Genomic DNA, 18,806 nt, shown 5'->3' on the forward strand with positions numbered 1-18,806 from the left:
TATTAGGTAATAAATACCTGATAAATTTTAAAATATATGATTACTATTCACTTATTTGTAATCTCTGCTTTCTTATAAAGGAAAATTAATCAAGTAATTGAAATATAGTTAATCATGCAACTACCCATTCCTGCAACTTTTACTCCCTTTTTAGATCAGAATGACACCAGATATTTTTAAGTGTTGAATCTGCATATGACAATATTAAAAAATAAACAAAACATATTTTATTCATTAAATACTTTTACACAGGCTAAATATGAGTCATGTACATATAGTTTTAATTTACAGAACATATTATATTGACAAATGATGTAGCGGAAATAATAATGTCCACGTACAGTAAAACCTTAAACTTATTAATATTAGTTACTCTGCAGAGAAAAATTTATTATCTTAACTAAAACTCATCCTGCAATGATTTAAGTGATCTAACACTATCTAAGTTTGCAGGTAATTACGATTATCCCAGCATGCTTTACTCCTAATTTACAAGCAAATTATCTATCAACTTTTACTTTTTAAAATAACCTTATACACAACATGGAGTTATTCTTTAGTTTAATTGAATCACCATACATAAACTCATCAGAAGATTCTTAACTTCACAATTATTAGAAAATATTCAGTACCTAGTTTTAAGATATGACATATTTCCCAGGCTACATGACCTTAAATATGTTTCAAAGTTGCAATTACATTTTTAAAATTCAGTATCTTTGAATTGAATAAATTCTTTCTTATAAAATGTTAAATGTAATGAGTTCAGATAAAATATTTCAAATAACTTCATAAATGAAATTCATAATGCAATAAACTTGAATAAAGCGCATTAACTTTAAAAAGTTCAAAAAAGTTTAATATACTATTTTTACATACTGTAAAAATGGACACAGAAAATAAATTGTATTATCTAAACTAGCCTTTGATTAAGATTTTTGTCTGCATGCTACAGGAAACAGGTAATAAATTAGAATCCTAAACTTCGTCATGAAAGACACTGGTAAATATACACAGTCCTCTTAGCACTGATGTGCCATAAAGCAAAATTTTACTTCCATTTTTCAGGTAAAGAAACTGAAACAATTAGACCAATTCACAGCCCAGTCCCACCCTTTGCATTTGTCTGCTGCCTTCCTATTCTCTAGACTAGATTATTTTATAAAGATCAATCTTGAAAATTATTTCATACATACACATCCTAGATATGCCATACCATGTGGAAAAATAAAGCTCCATTTAAACATGATAAAATACTGTGTTGGAAGATTTTTTTTTTTAATAAATGAAATGGTTTAATAATATATGAGTAACATGATTAGCTATTTCAAAATATAATGCTACTGATTTTCTTTTATTGCCCCATTGAGAATTTTCAGTATGTTTCCTCCTCCTGTATCAGCAGTGATTTCATTGCTGTTTACAAGTGTCTGTTGCTGTCATGCTGAGTGATAAAATTCATGGTGCCCAGCATAATTTCAGGGCACTTGCAAATCCAGTAAACAACTCACTTATTCATGCCAATTTAGTGTTTGCTTAGCTATTTAAAAATAACACAGACTATAAACTATTATTTCAGACTTGGAGACTAGGATTTGGATTTCCTACAAATTAGAAGTCTTCAACTTCACCAGCTGGAGGGTTCATGACTTAGAAACTTTTGTTTACTACCCCTCTCCGAGCATTAGTAGGTGCTAATGTCTGATCAATGACAACTATTATAACAACCATCCATCCTGAAGGAAATATACTGTTTTTTGGAATTCCTTGTGGAACTTTTTTCTAGCTGTAACTTGGCTTATTTCATAATTGCAGATTCTAGAAAAATAACTATCCTTGAAGGAAAAGGTCCAAATAGAAGCAGGGAGATTTTCTCATTACTGTTGCAAGGAAATGCCACATGTTACATGTTTCTGCACACACAGTCATACATGCCATACAAAGAGACAGGCTGCCATGAGAAAAACAAGTGCACCTTCTCCTTGTCAGTTGCTGCAGGAGATCTCTTCTGCATAATAGCAACAAACACTTTTAATCCTTTCACCTTCGGTTAATCCCTAGCCTCCATACAACACACAAAACAACAGAATATTAAGGCACCATTGATAAAATTGTGAAAACTAAGTATTCTGATTAAATTAACACTGAGATCAGTAGCACAACTTCAGAAAGTCCCCAAACAATGTAATAGGGTATATTAAAATGATTCCTCTTGGTTTTGATGATTTTTTCTAATCTTATTACTTACGGCAAATCTTCCATTCTGGAGGCCTCATGTCTTGGGTCCAGCAGATCATAACCACATTCATTATAGATTTCTAAGTAGGAAACATGAGTTGTGTACACTTTACTGCTATCCTGGATAAGAAAGGAGAAACAATAGTGCTATAAACAGAAGTCAGAGGTAGAATAGAAGAAAAATTTATTTTTACGGCTTCTAGGTCACTTTCTCACTTTGTCTCTTTCCCTTTTCCTGGGTATGGTGCACATGTTCAATTTGTGATACTTTTATGTTTTACCATACGCATAAGAAGAAAGGAAAAAACCCCACAAAATCCCCCAACCAAAACACACACACACACACGCAACTTACTAAAACAAAAATCCCCCACAAAACTCCACCATGATGATGAGTTTAGTCTGGGATTTTTAACTGGTTTTGTGTACTTTAAAAAGTCCCTGTATATTCAGAACATGGGAGCTGCTTGCAGAACTATGCAGCACGACATTTTTCACTTCTGCACTAAAAAGGAATGTTAGTATAAAAAGGTAAACGCTCATATTATGGATAGAAAGACTATGTTTAAAGAAAGAAAAAACAAAAAGAAAGTAAAAACAGCAACAAAAATAAGATTTACTCCATTTAGAAACATCAATGACATACTGCTTTTCACTCTCTTCAAAACATTAAAGAACTGTATATGATGTCAGCTTTTCTGTGCAATCACAATTCTTTTGGTAAGTTACATTGCCAAAAAGTAATTTAACACAACTGATTTTTGCAGACATAATTTTCCCCTGCCCAAAAGCCAAATCCAAACAACATAAACCTCAAAATAGTGGGCTGTGATTTCCAAAATCAAGGGAAAAAAAGAATGAACAATCAGTCACTTCTTTTCATCAGAGAAAGCCACTGTAAAACACTCACAGTAGAAATTTAATAATTCAATACACTACAGTTTTCTTTTTGGAAAATACTTTGAGATATAACTTGTCACTTTCATTTAATAATTATTTCCCATGGTTTTTTTAGTTGGTTATGACAGTTCACTATTTCAAGGGACATAATTTAAAAGATACACTACAGATGGATGGAAAAATGTAGTATGGGACAGTTCAAACAGGATGCTGTGGAAATAGGAGAATTTCTAAATTAAAAGGAGATGTTATAAAAAGCAAAGGGCTTGATTTGCTTCTCACTTAGGGTAAAAAGTTTTGTTTCTTTGGTTTCAAATTGCAGTGTCTTTGTCCAAGTAAGTGCTTAAATAGTCTTGTATTTCATGTCCCTGATTTCACTTTCTCCTGTTTCATCCGACTTAGGGTTAGAAGACAAATGATTCTTGTCCACTACTTGAGCAACTTCCAAACTACAGCTACAGGCATAAAGAAATGAAACAGGGGAAAGATTTGAAAATAAAGGCAAGAGGAAAGATAAAACACCAAGAAGAGTGTCTTTAAAATGAACTAAGAAAAAAAATATACGACTCTATGATTTGGAAGCAGGAAGATTGAAATAACTCTATAAGCATAACTAAGTATAGATTCTGATCCAAAACCCAGTCTGAAGAGGGAAACATTTGTATTTCTGTGCTGAGAAGGTGAAAAACATACTAGTTATTTTTCATCTTCTTTTGCTCTTATTACATAGTTAACATTAGAAAAGAATGTTAGTGTGTTGACACTGTTTGTTGCTGGCAATTACACGATAAACCTGTTCACTTTCCACAACAAAAGTTCTCCACGGGTGTTGTGTGAGTGCAGCAGAAGTCTAACATTACATGATCATGTGGTTTTTTTTCATTTCCTTTCCCACAATGGCAAGTTTTTGTGCCTCTGCCACATGCTCTGTACACTTACTTGCCAAAGCCATACTTCCAAAGTGCCAAAGTAATTGCTTACTGTTGTTAACCCTTCCTGAGAAAGGGCATATTAATTTAACTGAGACATATACCCTTATGCAAACAGACTGGTACTCTAGTGCATGACTGAAAGAATATAAAAGCACAGTGGAATGAGTTATGTTTATGTCAAATAGTATTTAAATTGGCTTAATTAAATAGCTTTGCTAAAATATGAAGATTAATGAGTCATAGGCCTGATGGAGTAAATGAAGAGACAAAACATAAATTAAACCAAACTCCTCTCTTCCTCTCTTCACTTTTGCCTCCTATAATTATAAAAGTGCTGGAATATTTGACTGTGTTCACTCATGTGAGTATTTCAGACACCAAAAAAAAAAATAAACTTTTCACAAACATAATAAACATAAACAATCAGTGCACTTATTCTGGCACATCCTTTGGCTTGTTGACTCATTTCAATGCATAGAAAGTCAAAATGAAATGCGGTGCATGCAATACAAAACCAGAGTGGAGTTGATGTAAGTCTTAGACAAGAAGAATCCCTTCTGTGATCTGAAGGTATGCTGCACCAACTAAATATAGTCTGGGTTTTAAAACTACAAAAAAATCCCACTGTGATGTCCATTATTTTCAGACTATTGCAATAAACTAGGTTACCAAAACAGCTACAAATATATTCTTGCATATAGTAATTACCATGTCAAGTTAGATATTTTCTTGGAGCATTAGTTTTAGGACTTCCACCAACACTATTATAAAAACAACCTTTAGCAATAGTTACATATTTGAAACCAGACATTAAAAATAAACAGAAAATAATGTTCCATACCTTCTGTAATTGATCAAAAATATAAGATAAAGTCCTGGGAATGATGCCTCGATCACTGTAACGTTCTGCTCCTCCTGTGATGGTAAAAGTTTTGCCACTGCCTGTCTGACCATATGCAAAGATAGTACCATTGTATCCAGCCAAAACACTATACAATTAAAAAAAGGAAGACAATTAATATTTAAGGCAGAATAAATTGTCCATTTAACAGTAATTCTTAATTACACACCATATGTCTTTGGTAATACAAGAATACACTTAAGTACATATATTTTGAATTCCATAGAATTTAAACTATCTAGAATGGAAGGATTTCTTGATGCCTTGACTTAATCCATTATTAGCTGATGATACTTATTACTATTTACACTATCTTTTCATACTTTATAGTTTGGCAGATGATTTTTGCAAGGGTGATATTTAATCGCTTTAAAGACTATAGATGTCAGGAATTGTGCCATTTGTACACCAGAAGAATCAAGAAATATTTCACATAGGACTTCATTAAATGCAAACAGGAAACTACACTGGGGTTAGAAACTCACATAAGGATACTGTTATACCAGGGTCCAGCTTTTATTCTGCAAATATGACTATACTAAACTATTAGACTATGCTTGGACAAAGGTATGCACAAGAACCTGTGCTTAAATCAGTGTAATAAAATCTTCATTTACTGTGAGAACACACAAACTCACATTAGTAATAGCAAGCTTTTCTCTTATGACTGTACAAGAAGCTTCAATAGAATAGACAAAATAGCTATTAATGGCATAGCATGAAATGGCATTCATCATCTTTTTCACACCTCTTACTTCTGTTTGCAGGAGTGCCTAAAAAAAGTCCAGTTCAAATATCTTTCTCTAATTCACCACACTGCCACCATTGACTTCCGCCTGATTTCCACCAAGGAGTAGATAAGATTAATCATCTTAAACTTTGGATTGGATTTACTATGCTTAAGGACCTTTCAATTTTTTTCAACAAACTGAAAAGCAAAAACTATTCTTGTGAATTTTGTTTAAAGAAAAAATGGCAAATAAGCAACGATTTCAATAAATAAAAAGAGGGAAAACAATCCTTGCATAAGAGGAAAAGAAACATTTATATAGATATCTGCTGGTCTGGCGCCATGAGAGATGCCATGATTCTTCAACTTATTAAAGTTTATTTAAAGGCCTGAGTAGTTGCCAAATCACTTATTTTAATCCATTACAGTAGGATGCCAAAGACAAAAACAGAAACATGTTAAAAGGAGCTACAGCGAACATCTGGTCCCAAAACGCGCAAAGACAGACTGTATATAGATATTAGAATCCAGATGTTAAAAATCAAAACAATTATTATGATAAAACACCTCATTCATCCATCTTAGGAATTTCTAGTGCCCCCAGTCACAAAATCTGAATGCTGACAACAGTAATGAGTTGTCAGAAGGTAGGGGGTATCACCAGAAGTTCTGATATGGCAGATTGAAACCTAGCAGGGGAAATGATTCTTCCACCAAATTGTAATTTAGCTGTGCAACTCTTTGCCACACCATGTTTTGGACATTAAAATGTCACACAGGCTTCAGCAGAGATTGGACTAAATCATCAAAAAATTTTTCTTCAGGCCTACTAATCACAGAGAAATCAGAAAGTCCCTAAACTACAAATAACTAAAGACTAAGAGGATACATGGGTGAGGCAAGTCTACATACTTCATTTATTTTTCTCTTCTGAGCATTGTCTGTTAGCCCCTGTGACAGACAAGATACTATGCTAGACGGAACCTTGGTCTGACACAGTACAGTTGCTCTTCAGCTCACACAGAAGAGCTCCCTGGCTCTCCAGAGCTAGCAACACGGATTGTTTAATTTTCTTACTCCTCTTCTTTACAGGTGTGCCTTGTAAGATGTTAAAAACTAGTGAATGTGTGGCTGCAAACTATTAACTCAACATGCCTGTACTTCAGAAAAAGCTATTGATTAGAATCACCTCACATGTAAACAAAGGATAAAATGTCACATACCATATGCTGTCAAAACACCTGCAAAACTCAGTGTGTTTTCTTTTTGCTATTTGATTCTTATGTATTCTTATATTTTCTGCAGTGCATCAGCACAGCTCTGAAAAGTTTTCCAGAAAATCCTGACAGCTCATAAAATGTGAACATATTCATGTCAATAATGCATTCTTCTAATCCAATGCAATTATAGGTTATCTTAATATTGTATTACAGAGATTATTTTGATTCCACAGTTATGTTCTTTAAATTCTGAGCTAAATCCTTATTTTCTCAATTTATGTGTATCTATATGTGTGTGTATAATTATATATATACACAGATAATCACATTCTGTCCATATTTACTGCACGCATTTCTTTCATTCAGTGTATTACAGCTACTACCAAGTCAGTTTAAGGATAGCCTGCTTGAGGTGCTAAGGAAGCCTGTAAGGAAAGAAGACTACCAACAGTACCAGTGAAACTGCTGGCAAAGCCTTCTAAGAGTAACATGCAACTCCATGAGGACAGGATGGAGAACAAATTCCCTTTCTACGTCTGAGAAGCAAAACACTTATATAAGAGACAAGGGACTAGGGGTTCAGGCAGGACTGAGAAAGCTCCTTTGGCTCAGGAGCAAGATGTACACTACGATCTCACCTCCTGAAAAGATAAGAGGGAAAGATGCAGCAAAAATGAAAAGCCTCCCCTGCATCAGCTTGTGGAGAAAGAATTAAACTTAAGAACTACACAAAAGTTCAAGGTTTGTGCATACATATATATTTGTGAAAGAACAATTTTCAAAACTAAAGACGTATAACTACCATTCTAAGTATTATATTGGGAATATTAGTCAATGTCAATTTTGAAAGTCTGTATGTGATAACATGGATTAAGTCATAAAAATCCATGTCTGATGTGTCTTATTCACACTTGTTTTAAGTAACTTTATTTGTAATCAATGGCAACACAGGATGAGCCTTGTGGACTTCTCACCATAGGAAATATCTGTTGGAGATAAACTTCGTTCTTTTCCACTTCTAAGTACTTCAAGGCAAAAAAAACCCAAACCAAAACCCCATCAACCTAATTTTAGTTCATTTCCCAAAGAATTTAACACTGAAAGGGTAACTATATGTAGATGGACCAATACTAAATCAATCAATAATTCAATACCTCTTTACTAAATACTCAGGAATTTTGAGATTTGTACATAATATTTTCAATCAAAGATGCACAATTCCTTTAGGGAAATAAAAAGCTTAAAAACTTTCATAAACTGTTAGCCACCCATAAAATGCTATTTAAGAAAACAACATCAAACTATACTGCATAATTACCCCTGGCACAGTGATGAGTCCCTCATATGCTACAAGTCAGTACAGTGAGCCAAAAATACACACCTTGTCCCTTTCATCCTGAAATAAAACTACAGCAGGTACCAAAAAAATTGGCAAGACAAGACAAGAGAAGCACACATTTTCTAAACAGCATCCACCTAAGAGATCCTTGAAGATTCTCATTTGCAAATTAAGGCTGTCCCCAACAGTTGTGGAAGTTTTTCTTTGCTGGGAAAGACCAGCAGCTCTTTTCTGCCTTTTCAGCAAAACCTACTTTGTAAGATGTCAGTTCCCACAGACAAAGTCTGCATCTTTGCTCTTCAGAGTCTCTGAACAAAAGTCCCAAAATTTTTTTAAACTCAGCATTTGAAACCACACAGGTTCACATGGATAGTGATGGTAGTCAGGTGAGGACTTAAAACAATGCATAAATAAAAATCATACACTAAAAGTGTATTTTCAGTCATGCCCCCTTGGTGTTATCAGAATTTTGCCTTTTTTTTTTCTCTCTGAAAGATGGATTTTGGCATGGTTAAGGAGACATTTTGTTGAATAAGTAGCCTCTTTACTACTTCAAACAAAACACAACAAAGACCCATAATCCAAGGAGAGGCTTTGCAGAAGAGATCTTTCATGCACTTATACAACATTGTATAGCACATAAATTCATGGACGACTCTCTGACAGATTAGCTAAAATGCTGTTGGAGAAATCTGTCTCTAGCATATTTTACTGAAGTCATGATTGCCAGAGTTACTGGAGGATCTTGTTTTTTCATCAATACCAAGCTAGACCTAAAAATACCTACCACAGAGAAAAATAACTTTAAAATACAATGACTAAAATCTTCTCTAAATTTACGTATTTGTTGCATTCTATTACAGAATTCAGAGGGATCACTTTCATTATTCACTACAGCATGTTGTACTGCTTATAACCATATATTTTATGTTTCTATCTGGAAAATATGGACTAACTTAAATGTGTCAAGGAAAACTTAATTTGTCATGTGCATGAGCAGTAAGTCTGACTTGTTGAAGTTCATACCTGTGAACAATAAGATGCATTGAATGGGGACAAATCTCATTGGCCTGAATTTCTGCATATAAAGAAATCTCAAAGAAACCCGGCTGAGGCTTCAAATTCTGTTAAGGCAAGATTTCCACAAAAAACATGACATATCAGGGAAAACATAGACATGCAATAGGTCTGCAAAAAGTTGTATTTCAATCTCATTTAATATACTGAGTTGTCATCGTGGCTTATTAATGTGTGAAAGATCTGTTTCATGACTGCCAAGAAAGGCGCCAAAAAAGTCAAAAGGTGCAAATCCAGAGAGGGCAGAAATAAAGAAATCGAATTTTAGATTTAACTCATGATACCAGAATATTAGGATTTCCAGATTTTTTAGCATAAATGATAATTATGTCAACACTTGGTAAATTTATCTTTTAAAATTGACTATTTTTTTTGTGTTTCAGTGAAAATACATGTGGTCAAGTCATATGAAGACTCACATATTACAAAACTGAATATAAGAAAAAATAATGTTTGGTTGATATACTGGAAATGGAAATATGTACATCTATGTAACCACATCTGCATGTTGAGGTGAGTGGGATGTCTTTTTGATCACTGAAAAAAAAAGTCGATTAAAGCAAAATATTGATGAAGAAACATCATGATTATCTGCCAAGTATTATGAGCTCATCAAGAAGTATTTATGCAACAAGAAAATCTCTCCAGTAAATTTAGTATCACTGAACAACACAAAATAATGCAAAAAGATTTTGCTTGGTGGAAATCAGAATAAGACAGAGTGCATGGAAAAAAAGTAAATAACAGCATAAATTGCAGGCAAGCAACTCCCAAAGTATGAATAATTATTGTTCATTACATGCCTAAATCTTCTTTATCCTTTTATTCTGCATTATAATTTAGGATCTAATTATATGTTCTCTTCAAGATTATTATAATTTAGAAAAGGATTAGATCTGTTCTTAGATTTTACCCAAAGAATTGAATGCTTCTTTTCTGATCAAGCACTGAAACCTTACTGTTGGTTTTTAGAAACACAACAGCTTGTGCTTCACCTTACAGAGATACACAGCAACAAGTTTAAACAAAAAGAAAGCACTGAATATACTCTCTACGTTGCTTAGAATTTAAATCACACCTTTTCCAACCAAAAGGGGGTTTGTGCACACTGCTGACTAGAAGATTGATTTGAAACCACTCTTAAATAAACCTGAACATATATTATGGCAGCAACATGATGGGATAAATTAAAAATGTTCAAGTTTTAACTCCAGCTATGACACAGACTAACAAAAAAACCTCCCCCAACAACAGTGTTTGAGAAAGGAATTGCAATACTTTTAGTATTTTTTCTAACCAGAATACTAAAGGATACTTTCCCTCCACTGGGAAACAATTCTCTACCTGGAAAGTATTAAGTAAGACCACGTTCCACAGATTATTCAAATTTGATCCAGATATATGGCTGCTGTAAATGCTCAAACATCCTACAGGATTTACACTTATCTGCATGCATCAAAAGTACATCTAACACCTTAGAAAATCCCAACATACATTCTACAAATATTTTTCCAATTAACATGGAATACTCTTAGTTTTAATACTTCTTCTGTTATGAAAAAGAGACATATAATAGAAAACAGAAAGCTGAAGTAAATGTTCCTTATATATTCCACTTTCAGTACAACCTTAATACCACTTAACAACCCAAGTATTGTTACATAAAAGCTTATGTAATGACGATTGCTCAAGAAAATCACTTTTGGCTTTATGAAAAATTAATTATGATGTGCGTTTTCTTCTGCACCTTGGACTTCAAGAAACTATCCATTATCAAGCATAGGACAATTTTTTACATGAATGTAAAGGAGAGCAATATCATGTGGTTTATTCCCCTCAAATTTTCTTACTCACTTATCAAGTAACTTACATGTTCTAACTTAGTTGGAATTAGTGGTGATTTAAAAAGATGCTCAGTGACATATGAACTTTTAATTTGAAAATTCAGTTTGGACCCCTATTGAAATGAATGAATGTTACAGAGTTCCATACTGGCATTTCCAGTCACTCCACTGCCGTGTCTCATTCCTGAAAGAAGTCCAATTCCCAAATATAGTCTGATACAGAAGTACAACTCATGCAAGCAATTCCACTTAAATGGATAGATATTTTATGTTTATAACCGCCTAACATTTCTCAAGTGACAAATTCCTCAAGTGAGAGCTAGACAATTTATGGGTAGTTACTATAATCTACAATATCATTCAGTATTTTGTCCTTGAGTATCTGAGACAATATAAATAGTGGTAAAAGCTCAGTGACAGTAGACAGAGGTTGAAAGCAGACTGAGGTTTTTCTATTGTGGTTGGGTTTTCCTACTACATTTTGTTTTAATTTCCAGTGAAGATCATTTGTTCTATTTAAAGCTTATGGACACAGAACTTTTCATTTGTTTCTGTGCTCATTGTTAATGAGACTTTAGGGATGCTTTTGCCTAAGTATAACCAAGAACTCTGCTTCCTCTGCTGCTGTACCAGATTTGCTGAACTGAACAGAACAGTTACCTCCAAACTTCGTTTAAAAAAAAAAAAAAAAAAAAAAAAAGGAAAAGAAACTTTCCTCTTTGAGTTCTGTCTCCAGTTTTGGGATCCCCAGTAGACGAAAAATGCTCTAAAGAAACTGGAGTAAGCCTGTTAGAACCAATTGAGTTCAGGCTGCAGTACATCACACTCAAGAAGGCAAGTGAACTGTTTCCTATCAACCCAGAGAAGAGAAAGCCTTACATGTACCTAATTACCATCTTCTGCAATGGATCATTAGAGGCTTACACTGGTGGAACACTAAGCAGTGGTCACAAGTTGCAAGAGAAGAAGCTCCAAGTGGGTATAAGGAATATATTCTTCACAGTGAGAGTAGTTAGGCCTTGGAACAGGTTCCTAGATAGATTGTGGGATTCCTGTATTTGGACACTTTCTCAGGCCCTACTGAAAAAGGGCCTGAGAAATGTGATCTAGACGCCAGACCTGTTTTCCTCAGAAGATTAGTCCAGACGACCTACAGAGATCCCTTCTTACTTAATTATTCTAATCAGTTGGAAAAGTTCAAAGTGAAAGTTCTATACAAAGTTTATAATATGAATATATAAAACAATGAAAACCCCTTATTAAGGAAGACTAAATTCTGTAAGCGTTTTTTAAGTAGGTAAGAGAAAATCCTGAGAACAAGCAACAACTTTTATCTTAAAACTTATTTATTTTATTACTTTATTTTGGCTTCATATTATTATTTTTTCCTGAGTTCTGCGGTCTTAATTTTAAATGAGTAGTAACATAAGGGCATGTGGTTGAAACAAATATTGAATAACTATAAAATACTAACGAAACAAGCAGAAGACACCAGTATCTTTGATATTTGGGTACTGTTGGCCCTCTCTATCTCAGTTCTTGCAGACCTGAAAAATTTTATCAGTGTGTCTCATTTTCCTTCCTTCCTTCTATCTCAATAAACCTCACTTCATCGATATTAAAATAATAAATTAACACAGCCCTGGCAAAACCAGCTCTCCCCCACCCATTTCAAATCATACTGAAGATAAAAAGAAGGAAGAACTTAATTTCAGGGATCTGGGAAATAAGTTTTCAGAAGAATTTGTCTCCACAGACACTCAGTTTTCAGATATCTTCTAACGCTTGGAGGTCAGACTAAAGTTTCTTTTAATTAAAATAAACAAAGTATCTCAGTATGACTTTTTTTTCTTTATATCTTTGCCAGATTTGTGGAACAAATCCAAATTGGTAATGCCTCATCTTTAAAAAACAAAACTGATTTCCAAATGCGCATGTAGCTGTTTTTAAGAGATTAGTGCAGGCAAGTTTCCTTAGAAACTTCAGAAGTTTTCCTATAGGAAAAAAAAAGTAATATCTTTTCTTGTTTTGACTAAGATCTCTAAATATATTTATAATTTCACTATAAATACCATTACAGATTAGTGACACAAAGATATTCTGAATCAAAGATGTCAGACCGTAACTTAAATTAAGCAATCTTGTTGAAGAATTCAAAATTGCACAATTTAAGTCAAAATAAACACAAGCAACTAATAGTCATTTGAGAAGAAACATCAATGAAACTTTTCACTTTTTATTGCCTCATAATTGTAGTCACTTTGAGAAAGAACAGCTAGCATTATTGATTTCTCAATTTAGGGGAACGTTTAGGCTACATTTCTTTCAAGATGACATCTGAAACAACGTGTCCTTTTGCTTTATATAGATTCTACAGACTTTGGTGATGCAGATGAGCCAGATGATAAATATATCTAGGTACAAAATGAGTAATTTTTAATAAAAATATTTTTACTATATTTTCTGTAGGAATACACAGCAGAAAAAAACCCAACAAAACCAGTTGAGAGTAAACTGAAGTAGTTTATATATTACAGATACTAAGTCTTAAGATTATAGCACATGAGAAGAAACCAGAAAGAATCTGCAGCAATGGGAGCATTACCCCCAAGGCCATTAAATTTTTCAGATCACAGGTGATTGCAATTAGGTTTATAAACAGCTGAGCTCTTTAATTTGCATGAGACAACTGAAGAGAAAATACTTTCAAATGTTATTCTTTAATAAATCAAGAAATCTAATTCCAAAACATCGACCATATTAAAACTGAAAACTCAACAAATTCAAAACAGAAGAAAAATTACCATTTTCTACTTAACTTCTGATTGTGCATATAATCATAATACTAATATTTGAAACATTCTGAGAGTAGCCTTGTTTATTTGTGAGGCTAAAGCAATGCTTAGTCATTAGCAAACTTTTAAAGTAGGGTATTATTTATTTTCTCTGTTTTTGATAGAGTAACAGAGTTAGTGCTGCTTCTGAAACATCAAGTTGACTCTGCACAAAAACACTATCAAGAATATATATTTAAAATTAGAAGGGAAAAAAACAATGCAAGAGATGACTCAAGGATAGAAAAAAAGTAATAAAGTTCAAGCAAATCATATGCTTATAATGGTTTGCAGAGGCTGGCACTTTTGACTGAAGAAGCAAATTAAACAAACTAATGTCTGGTGCCTCCGAAACCACAGGCAACATGACAATGTAACTGGACTTACAGAAAGAGAAGTAGTGGCCCAACATCAAAGAAAACACACTTAAAAAGAAAAAAAAAATAAAAAGAGAAAAGTTCCATCCAATTTCCATCCATCCAAGAACAAACTAGAAAGATTTTAGAATCCTGAACATTGCCTTTCTGGTTTTAGTTTAAACAGTGCCCAAGATTTTTTTTTTTTTTTCCCCTGAGCATTCAACTCTCTAACTGAATTTTCTCAAGACTGTAAGAATGCATGACAAAGAATGTCAAAATGGTACTGAACTATTTCATTTATATTTTCCTGCTATTTTCTTTTCCCTGGAAATACACACACAAAAACTGTTCCCTTGGTAAAGTGGCTCCAACAACAGAATTTTGTGTACTTGCAACAGCTTTTTCATGCAAGAGAATATTGACTGTGAAAGAAACAAATAATGAAGGACATTTTGCTGTGAAAAATTGTGGTCTTTAAGAGAAACAGGGAAATTCTTATTGTCTCTTGATTGAAAGAAAAATGGTATCATTAACCACAGAGTGAAATAAGTTTCAGACCCAGTTCAGGACTCCATTAGCCAAGCAGCCTCATGACTCTGAAGATATTTTGAAATACATATTTTTGTCTAAAAAGAGGTAAAAAAAATTAAGGCAGTGCATAAAAACATGAACATACTTCAGTTATTGCCTACTCTATACAATTAAAATTATCAGTAACAACACAAGCAAAACATAGAATACAAGTTTTACCACATTATAATGCTCAGAGACAAATTCTTGATTTCATGAAGAATGATTTTATAAGTCAATTTTAGCATTAAATATAAAGACTCACCTATTTGGAGATAATTGTCTGCCTAAACACTATTGATTTTAACAGCATTTAAGTACTTTCAAGTACTTAAAAATATCTAAACTGTGAAACTAAAGCCTACATAATGAAGAAAATGAATATATAAACCAAGTCTTTTATCAGCTAACACTGAAATAAAGAAGAATATCCCTTCCTGTTTATTAGAGCACTGTATTGATGAATCGTTCAACTGTAAAAAGTAGGCAGTTTCTTGCTCGTTAATTTTGATACTCTGAGCTTTTGTTGAGGATAATTAAGTCCATAGTATGCAACAATGAGATTTTTAACACTTCTCTTTTCAAACACCCTCAAATTAGATAAAGATTTTTTCTGCAGTCAACATTAAACCCAGAAATATTTAAAATTAAGCCTATGAGTTAATGTTAAGCTATGTGTGAAAATGTCAGATAAGTAAAGAAATATCTTTTGGATGAAAAAATAACAAGCATTATCTTTAAATATATTTAGCTTATTCTAATGAAATTTCAAATTCACTGGCTCTTCATTTTCACTGTCAATTACCTTTCTGCTTCTGTGGGACTTCAGAGAAGAAAACAGTAGGGATGAAGAGAAAGAACATGAAACTATAAAGAGATAGATATATTTTTTTTACACGTAACAACTTGAGAAAGGCTTAGTGTCCAGCTGAAAATGTTAGTTTTCCTACAGTGCTAAACACAGGACTGTGCAATAGACTGAGGAATAACTTGCAGAATCATGTCTTAAATCAACAGATGGGTTCAGACAATGAATGAGAATGAAGTTGGCACTTGAAGTAATATTTCCCAACTCACTGCAAGTCTGGATTTTGAGCAGTAAGTTCGATAACCCTAACAAGTTCCATAAACAAGCAAACACTATGCAGAAATTCTGCTTCCTCCAGCATGGGGTTTTCTCCCACACTAAAACCAGTACAAACTTCAGCAATGCAAACAGTAAACTGAGCAAAGAGAATGGCATAAAACCACTTTCCATTGGAAAATCCACCTGTTTCAGAGTGGCATTCAATACACACAACGAATGCAGAAGTCTTCATCAGTCTTAAACATTTACCTTTGCAAACTGTCAGATGTGAGCATTGTTTAATTATGAAAATGGAGGAGGAAAAAAAAACAGTGCCAATAGCACTGCCTTACATGTTAAAACAAAAGTAATAAGGACAAGATTTAGGAATATCTCCACAAACATTAATGAGAGTCCCTAGCTTAATGAAAATTATATGGCGGGATAAAATTTTCTTTAGGTTTACCTCCACATTAAACCATACAGAAAATACTGTTCTAAGACAATGAAGTCAGCTTATATTACAGACAAAAGAAAAAAAATTGGGCAAGGATTTCTCTCGCTATACAAAAAAAGAGGCAACAGTAGCCTTGCTATTTTAAGAGTTAAAAATGGAACCTTACTATGCATAAAATTCTCCGGGAATTGCACATCTCCTGCATTCAGACATGTCAGTATTTAATAAATAGGAACATCAATCCACTTTTACAACAACGAGACAAAGAGTTGAATGCTCTCCTTCAAGTAATGCAACAAAAGAAGAAATAGCTTTTCCCTGGTTACTTGCAAGATCAACAACGTACCATTCTGCCACTGGTTTGGCAATGCTGTCAAAAATCACATCTTGTTTGGCTTCTTGATCAAAAATTTTCTGAAATCTGAAAATATTAAGAAAATTCTAATTGCTTAGAATGTTAAAACAGTACTTGATTCATACATTTTTGTTTGTGTTTGTAATACAATGTTTACATCATTAGGCTTACATAACAGTACAATGTTTTCCCTGTAGTCTTAACCACAGCTTGCTGTTGTGCTATTGTACATAAATAGGCTGTACACAGAGCTGCTTTGACAAGATCTGTACAATAAAACCCTCTGATAAAATGATGTGGCTTAGAAAAAAATAAACCGTATTTTAAATCTATCAAGAGAATTAGTGTTTGTAACTGGCACCATACTGAATCCTGGATAAATAAATTACACCATAACCAAATACAGCATCCCACCAGTACAGCCAGGCTCACATTTTTTCAAGCCACTTCCTTCATTCTGTTGCACAATTACTATAGGTCACAATGAGATATTTAATTAAATATGTTTTGTCACTTTCTATATAAAATATCTGCAGTTATTTTGCAGAATTCTTGAGGTAGGAAGGGACCATTTGCTCCAATCCTCCTGCTGCCTCTGCATCATTTTCTGTTCATGTGGATGGACTGTTTCTGAGCTTGGAGAAGGTGTTCTTGAAATCAGCCAGTTTTCCTACTCATCTTTCCAGGTATGTGTCTCAGAGAATTGTTTCAAGCAGACCCATGAACAATCCAAAGTCTGTATTTTTGAAGTCCAGGGCTGTGATCCTGCTTTTTGCCTTACTCCAGTTCTCTCAGTATCCTGAATTTCATTATCTCATGGCCGCTGCAGTAAAAGCTACCTCTAGGCATAATATTCCTTAACAGTTTGTCCATGCTTGCAAATATCCTGCTTGGCTTAACTCTACGTTAGGAAGTTGTTGCCATCCACATGTTCCAGCAGCCCCCTGTACTGCTGTGTTGCCACCCCATTTGGAATTCTAGTCTTGCACACACAGAACTCCCCAGAGTGTGTAGAAAGGCACCATGCTGACCCATGCAATGGGTACAGTATTACAGACAAATGCAATACACAAAACACAAAAGCATTTATTCTACCCTGCTAATCGGTCAAGCAACTCAAACAATTATTCTTCCATTGTCTTAAGGATAATAAGGCATAGGGTTCCTCAAAATGCATCTCTACAGAGTTTTTAATAAATTATCAAGTCAGACAAAAATATCAGCATTTATTAAGTCAGGCTTGGACAGCCTGACAGCCTAATGTAGTAATCAATCTATTTGGAGAGGGCAACTCCTCTCTTTCCAAGCAGATTACCTTAGCTGATGTAAAACGACATCAGCCTGAGCTGCAGTTGTTTATGTGGAACTCTCTTTTTTAAAAGCATAGAGAAACAAATTACTTGTTGTTTCCTATAAAAAATGAAGCATATCTGAATTGGAAAAAGACAGTATTGATCTCACCATTAAAGGTGATTGCATATCTACCCTTATTCATCACCAAAATTTTAAAGTGTTGACTCACTTTTCTGTTTACGTAGTAAAATGTTTGATGTTGCTGTGCTGGTTTTAAATTCCTAAAAAATAATTGCACTCTAAAACCAATGATTTCTTTCTTTCAACAATTTCTGGTTTTCTTTACCTTGCTTTGGCTATGTCTGAAACACAGTTTCTAAACAGAATGTTTTACATCAAGACTTCTTTAGCCAGCCTATGAAAACTCATTAGACCACAAGAAAACACACAGTCCTGCTTCAGTCTTCATACACAAATTCAAAACAAAGTGCAAAAATAGAAGAACTGATAAATGAATGTTTGAGATGAGATTTAGGAATGCATAATGACTTGCAACGGACAGACAATAGAATGACAATTTCATCCAGTGCTGCCAGACCCATTGTGGTGAAGAGCATATACTGAAGTGTTCCCCTTATTAAGGAAACCCATCTATACCATAATTTAATATTATAATTATAATTAGACTTTT

General features: G+C 33.7%; 1 protein-coding gene across 4 annotated transcripts in view; it reads right to left on the minus strand.

The window, feature by feature from the left end:
* The window catches only part of KIF6 (kinesin family member 6), a 154,467-nt gene that overhangs the window by 134,469 nt on the left and 1,192 nt on the right, over positions 1-18,806 (minus strand). For all 4 annotated transcript variants that reach the window (XM_066178437.1, XM_066178435.1, XM_066178436.1 and 1 more), the window contains exons 3-5: positions 16,814-16,888; positions 4,912-5,059; positions 2,249-2,358 (exon numbers count right to left, since the gene is read on the minus strand). In XM_066178437.1, coding sequence (XP_066034534.1) covers positions 2,249-2,358; positions 4,912-5,059; positions 16,814-16,888 — 333 coding nt within the window. The remainder of the gene's footprint in view (positions 1-2,248; positions 2,359-4,911; positions 5,060-16,813; positions 16,889-18,806) is intronic.

Source organism: Chamaea fasciata, unplaced genomic scaffold (assembly GCF_029207755.1).
Source record: "Chamaea fasciata isolate MVZ Bird 193981 ecotype frontalis unplaced genomic scaffold, bChaFas1.0.hap1 SCAF_3, whole genome shotgun sequence".
Classification (NCBI taxonomy): domain Eukaryota; kingdom Metazoa; phylum Chordata; class Aves; order Passeriformes; family Sylviidae; genus Chamaea; species Chamaea fasciata.